At 51.4% G+C, this 6,288-nt stretch overlaps 1 protein-coding gene across 2 annotated transcripts; it reads right to left on the bottom strand.

Moving 5' to 3' along the window:
- Nucleotides 1-1,137: 1,137 nt before the first annotated feature.
- AK2 (adenylate kinase 2) lies at nucleotides 1,138-5,893 on the bottom strand. Of its 2 annotated transcripts, XM_009875765.1 has the most exons (5): nucleotides 5,786-5,893; nucleotides 5,587-5,681; nucleotides 4,801-4,873; nucleotides 4,031-4,226; nucleotides 1,138-1,985 (listed from the first exon to the last, which is right to left on the bottom strand). In XM_009875765.1, exons 1-5 carry the CDS (start codon nucleotides 5,882-5,884, stop codon nucleotides 1,978-1,980), a joined length of 471 nt encoding a protein of 156 aa, XP_009874067.1. In that variant the 5' UTR covers nucleotides 5,885-5,893; the 3' UTR covers nucleotides 1,138-1,977. The 2 variants fall into 2 exon arrangements, with proteins under 2 accessions (XP_009874067.1, XP_009874060.1); XM_009875758.1 differs by lacking the exon at nucleotides 1,138-1,985 and having other exon boundaries at nucleotides 3,817-4,226.
- Nucleotides 5,894-6,288: the final 395 nt, after the last annotated feature.

Raw genomic sequence — 6,288 nt, 5'->3', positions numbered from 1 at the left:
AGCCCCCCTCCGGCAGCCTGTCCCCCAGCACCCCGACAATTCATTTCACGCTCCACACTTAGGTAAGGATCAAACAGACGGAGCGCAGCTCACGGGAGCCAAAACTTCTCCATCCCACATACTAGAAAGCCAGGAGGAGCAGGCAGAACAGGTTTTTAAAACAACAGCAGGCAAGTAGTAGAGGACACAATCCCAAACGAAGAAGAGCATAGTTTAACATCCATCATCAAAAGAAACAAGAGAACACCACAAACAGCAGAGAGGCACAAGCCTGCCTTCAAAAGAGAGGGAATGCTAATGGGAGGTACAGAGGGGTAACCAAAACACCAGGGCACGGAGAGACTGAATGGCGGAAGAGCAAGAGCCCAATTACATCGCAGAAACCAGCCATTCCGAGGGGAAACCGGGCATGTGCAGCCTGACCCTTTCTTGTGCTGGTCCTCGTGCCTAAACCAAAGCCCTGAACACAAAACAAGGCCACAAAGGTGGCACCAAGAGCACTGGGAAAAGCAAGGGCGCTCCATCAGCACATCAAGAGCTTTCCTCGGAGATTCCGAGAGCACGAGGTCCCTATGCAGGCAGGGTAAAGGGGGGGCGAGGAAACGCTCTCATTCCCTGCCTTAGAGCAGATTTTGCCCCGTGTACTTAGGGAGAGGTGGAGTGAAGGGTGCAACAAGGTACAAAAGGCAGAAAACAAATAAGCAGCAACAGAATACACCAGATGTGGCTTCCAGCTGCTGCAGGAGGACAGAAGGAAATAACATCAGCTCCTCCACACACCGGCAACGCGAAGGGAAAGGGAAAAGGGTAGGAATCACATCAGTTAAAAATACCTGAGAGGAGCTCTGGCTAGAAAGGGTCAGAACGCACACAGGCTTGATGCTTCCAACATCACACACGAAAAACCAGGAGAGAAAAGCAGCAAGACACCATCGCTGTGGTGATGTAAAGCATTGGAGCACACTCGGCAAGGAAGAGATAAAAGGAATTAGAAGCTACGTTTCGAACTGCACAGAACAACATCCTTGAGATGGGATCAGGCCCGAGGATCCACCCAGCTCAATTGTGAGTTGGCTTCGCTGCCACCTGCCTCCTCTCATCTTCCACACTGTCTGCAGGTCAAAGAGGACACAGTAACAGATATAAAATGTAAAGGGGTTATTTTATTCTTGATTCAGAGGTTAGACAAGGCACCATTTGATCTAAAAAGAAATGCAAAAAACACACCCCAATTAAGTGTTATTTTTGCAGTCAATTAAGAAAGTCTCTTTTGCATTTCTTCAGCATTGTGTGAATTCCAGCTTGGTCAAGATCACAGAAAAGCCACCTCATTGCCGAGGAAGGCAGGCTTGGACTAGAGCCGCGGCCCCTCTGTTCAGCAGCAGAGAAACCTTTGAGAAGTCTCCATGCCAGAGTTGAGGAATGCAGCAGAACACGAAAAACAAAACTTCCAGGAAAAGACCATAGGATTTTTTTTTTTTCCCCATTTCAGAAATGATGAGTCATTTGTTCATATTGGTCCTCGCTGACAGGAAGAAACTTTAGGAAAAAAAAAATATATCACAGCAAACCTTGCAGTGGCCCCAGAATACCAAGAGCCCATGAGACAAGCCCTGAAAGTCCCAGAGAAACTGGTAACAGCACCAAGCCCAACCTTCTGAACAGGTCAAGGACCTGCAGCTGGTCGCTAGCAGAGACGTTTCACTGAGGTACAATTGGTTTTGACTCCCCAAACAGTGATTTCTAAGGAGAAGCCATCTCCTCTTCACAATGATTCTGCTGAATAAGAAATCCAAACAAAACCCAACCCAATCAGCCCCCCCAAGCCCCTTGTCTACCACCTTTTTTTCCCCCTCCCATCAATCATAACCCCCTCCCCAACTGCCCTCCCTGCCTCCCCTGCACCCAGGAGAAGGCTACAACGGGTGATGGAGCAGAGTGTGCAGCATTTGGTGGCGTCTCATCTGGTTCACGGAGTCACTCAGCTGGAATAAATGGGAACAAAAAGAAAAAAAAAATATTTAGGGGAAAAAAAACCACCACCAAAATTAATCACTGTTTATGGAAGAAAGGCTGGCGAGCTGGACGCAAAGTGAGCACAAGAGGGAAAAAGGAATGGAGAGTGGAGGAACACATTGTTCCCGCTGTGGAGTAAAACCTCAAGCAAATCCAGCAACGCCAACTGGCCAGGAACTCCTCTCGTCGTCACGACAGCGTGAAGGGGGCTGCAGCTCTCTTTGACTCTCAAGATAAAAAAAGCTTCTTCCACTCAGTATTTCTTTACAGTCACCAGGACGCCAGGGCAGCTCTAACACACGCTTTCTTCTCCACTACCCTGGAGCACAGCAGGCCTATGCTAAATGCTGCCGAGACCTCCTGGCACATCAAGCCACACTCCTCGGGGCTGCCCTCTCACAGGAAAGCCAGAGACAATCGAGAAGGTGACAGCCACCTGGAGATCTCGGGGCACTGCAGGATGCTGTCGAAACCCGCACCGTTTACTTTCAGACCCTCTCTTTCCTGCAGTCACGTGCTTTCAAGAGCAACAAGTCAACTGCTTTCAGTTCCTGAAGTTATTTGCTGGAAGGGAAGATGTTTCCCTGAAAAGGATGGATGAGGCGACTTTCAGACAGGAGGAATTATCAAGAAAAAGAGCAAGGGATTCCTGAGGATTAGGCATCTGCTCTGGAAACCCAGAGCCCACAGCAACACAGCACATAGGAGGGCGACAGGACATCTCCTTGACAGAGGAGGGTACTCGTTAACACTAAATCAATAAACACACATGGAAGGCCAAAGGACAAGGTTTCATCCGGGCCAATCTGCGTTTACAGTGGGGTCCTCTAGGAAGGGCTGGAGTCCCGTCTGGGCAAAGGTCATCACCACCAGCCTCACAGGGTCACCGTATCGCGGCGTCACAGCCCTGAGGAGCCAGGGCACTAACCACGCCGCACACGGAGTCCTTGGGTGGACAGCCCAATGGAGCCATTTGATTTGCTCAACAAAAGTACATTTCCATGATCTCATAATGAAGGCTGTTGGCTCAAGGGCACGTGAAGCCAGTAGTTAATAACGCTGTCTCTTAGGCCTTGAAAAAAAATCCTTTGGTTTGCAATAAGGCTTTATTTAGCTTTTGGGATCAGAAGAAGCTCAACACATCTTCCTCTCCTTGAACAAAGCCAAGGCAAGAGTGAAGAGATAAAACCCCAAGGCTTTTTCTTGTCCTCCCTCACCACACACAGTGCCTGCCAGACTCTGACCAGAGACTTCACGTTGTTAAAAAAACGCAAAAATCATCTTTTTTGCTATGTTTGAGACTGAATGCCCCCAGCTCTCACCTTCTTTCTGCCTCACAAGCCCCACCAGAAAGGGAGGAAAGCAGGCTGTGCTCTCAGGTTACTTGCTATCCCAGACAATAAAATATGATGAGAACAAGTTCTTGCCCGGCCCCGAGCAGCACCAGCAGCCAAACCGTCCCTCCCACAGCCAACACACACTCAGCCCTTCACACACCTCTCACAAGCAACCCTGTGTTTCATTTCCTACAGAGCATCACGCATCGGGCACCCCGTGAAGATCCTTCCCCCCTGCTCAGTCCTGATCTGCAACCTTCTGCCAGTGCCCTGTGGAGCAGCCCGGAGGAGCTGGAAGTGCGGCTCCTTTCAGGGAGCGACAGCTCTTGAATGAAACAAAAGCCTTTCGACCCCAAGGGGTGCAAACCCCATTTCTGGCAGCTGGTGCTCGGGCTCGCTGCGACCTCTAGAGGCCAAATCTCCGGCATCCGCAGGCAGACTGATATTCACATATACTGAGATAGAGACCGTTAAGAGCTTGTTTAATAGAGAATTAGCACAGCCCTGCCTTGGGCTGCATCGTTTTGTCCCCTCCTCTTCTACTCTGCTTAGCTCTTCACCCTCCCTGGCCCCAGAGAGACAGAGACAGAGATGGAGAGACAGAGAGGAAAAAAAAAAAAAAAAAGGAAAGCTCCATCCTGGGACGGAGCCCTAAATGAACATAACCAGGTCTTTACATGTTGCTCTCGAGAAGGCTGCGAGGATGCTAGCAAACACCACATCAGGAGACTGGGAAGCATCCACGGTCGTATGGATCCCTCGCTTGCTGTAGTAGGAGACCAGAGGCGAGGTCTGCGTGTGATAGGCCTTCAGGCGCGTTTTCAAAGCTGTTTCGTTATCGTCCGAGCGGCGGATCAGGGGCTCTCCAGTGACCTGGGAGAAGCAAGTGGACAGCTAGCTGCAGCTTGGCACGCTCCCCCCCATCTCTCCACAGCTACGACAACCCCTGCTCCCCTCCTTCAAGGCAGGCTACAACACGGAGCTGCAGAGGCAATCCCCCGGCGAGCACAGCAGAGCAAACCCAGGGCAGCTGAACCAAGTCCCAGAGCAGTCACTGAAGAGAGAAGGATTCAGCATCTTGGCCTTTCCCCCGCACACTTGCTAAAAAAGGAGCCTCGAGGGCAGACACCAGCTACAGTTGCTCCCCCAGGAGGCAAACCAGCTGCAACCCACTGCAACTTCAGCTATGGACAGAGTCCTGCAAGTTCTGAGGCTGGCTGAGCCCAGGGTGGCTCTGCAGAATGGCCGTGCCCTTCGCTCATTCATCCCTCCAGGCCTCGCTCCCTGCGGTGTCGCTGGCTCAGGCTGCCCAGGCAGGTCCCCACACTCCCCAGAAAGCCAGGACAGAAGGTAGGAGAGAAGGAAAGAAACGAGTTTTTCCAGACACACTGCAAAGCATCAGCTAAACCCAAAGCAACAAAAGCTGCGGCCTTGGGCGCTCACATACATCGTCCTTCATGTGCTCTTTCGGGGGTCTGAACTCCTCGTGATAAGAGCGGCCGCTTGCTGGATGAATCAGCCTAAGACAGAAAGTAAATGTCAGCAAAGTACGCCAGTGCCAGGACAAGGTCTCCCAAACTTACCACCCATCAGCACAGAAACATCTGCAATAGAGACCCAATTAGACTCTATTAAGAAAAATCTCTTCTAGCTATTTCTGCACCAAGAGCCTCTTTTAGGCACTTGGGGGGGAAAAAAAAAGAAGGAAAAAAAAAAGCAGCTGCACTAAGAGATGGGAGGTTTTTTTACTTTCCTGGGGAAGGGGATTAGCTCCTGGCATTGCAAGGTTACACAGTGCCACAGGGAACAGCAGGACACTTCCGGGTGCCTGCCCGGCCACAACTGACCCTTGACAGGACGTTCAGCAGTACCCAAGCACATACGGCACTCCCCTGCGTACGGGAGCAGTAACAGCTTCAGAGAAGCAAGAGCACGAAGACATTAGTGTCACACAACAGGCTTCGTGGCTGAGCTGGGTCACCAAGGACACCAATTTGTATCGGCGACCCCTATTTATAGAGCAGCGAAGGGGCTCTGCTCAAGGCTGGCTCAGGCACAGGAGAGCAGGCAAGAGGGCAGGGCATGAAGGCTTGAACACAGCAGAAAATAAAGAGCAGCATTGCAGCTAGCCCTGAATACTGAGAGAACGACAGGAGGATCCCAAATTAGGACACTCTCCCCTAAGTCAGGAAACCCCATCCCGTGCACCAAGTGTATGAGAGAGAAGAGTTACCGTCCAGTGATTCTCCGGATGAGCAAGGAGTCCGGGATGCTAAATTCAATGACAGAGTCCAGCTTCTCTCTCCTCTTCTCCAGGAGCTCGTCCAGCTGCAACAGAAAACACCCAGCTCAGAGGGGCAAAGGCACAGCCAAGGGACACCTGTCCCCAGGGCAGGAGGAGATGCCAGAGCAGAACCCAAACAGGAGCTCACCATTTCAGCCTGCTTCACCGTGCGCGGGAAGCCATCCAGGAGGAAGCCGTTCTTGCAGGGAGGGGAGTCGAGGTTGTTCTCAATCAGCTCCACCACCATCTCATCGCTTACCTGCGGAGAGGAGAAACAGGCACGTGGTCAGGAGACACCCTGATTTTACACACAGCTGCCCCCAGCTGCCGACACTGCATCAGAGCCTTTTTACGGCCATCCCTGATCCCAGAGGCAGCAGCTGGACGCTGCTGTTAAACGCATGTTCAGACCTGCCCTCACCAGGGAAGCACTCCCTGCCACGGGTGTCAACGCTAAAGATGTGGCTAACGAGACATTTCACACCGCGGACACTCCAGGCTGAGCAGGGACTTGCACCAGCGCTGAAACCTCACTGGTACAAAGGCTGCTGTATTTCAAGGGAGAGCATCAGTCAGCCTGACAAGAAACTCCCTGGATTTATTTATTTTCTTAACCAATTCATGATACAAAATATCCATGTAACCTTTATT

This window comes from Apaloderma vittatum, unplaced genomic scaffold, assembly GCF_000703405.1.
Source record: "Apaloderma vittatum isolate BGI_N311 unplaced genomic scaffold, ASM70340v1 scaffold25200, whole genome shotgun sequence".
NCBI classification, from domain to species: domain Eukaryota; kingdom Metazoa; phylum Chordata; class Aves; order Trogoniformes; family Trogonidae; genus Apaloderma; species Apaloderma vittatum.
This window is presented reverse-complemented; position numbering and strand designations above follow the sequence as displayed.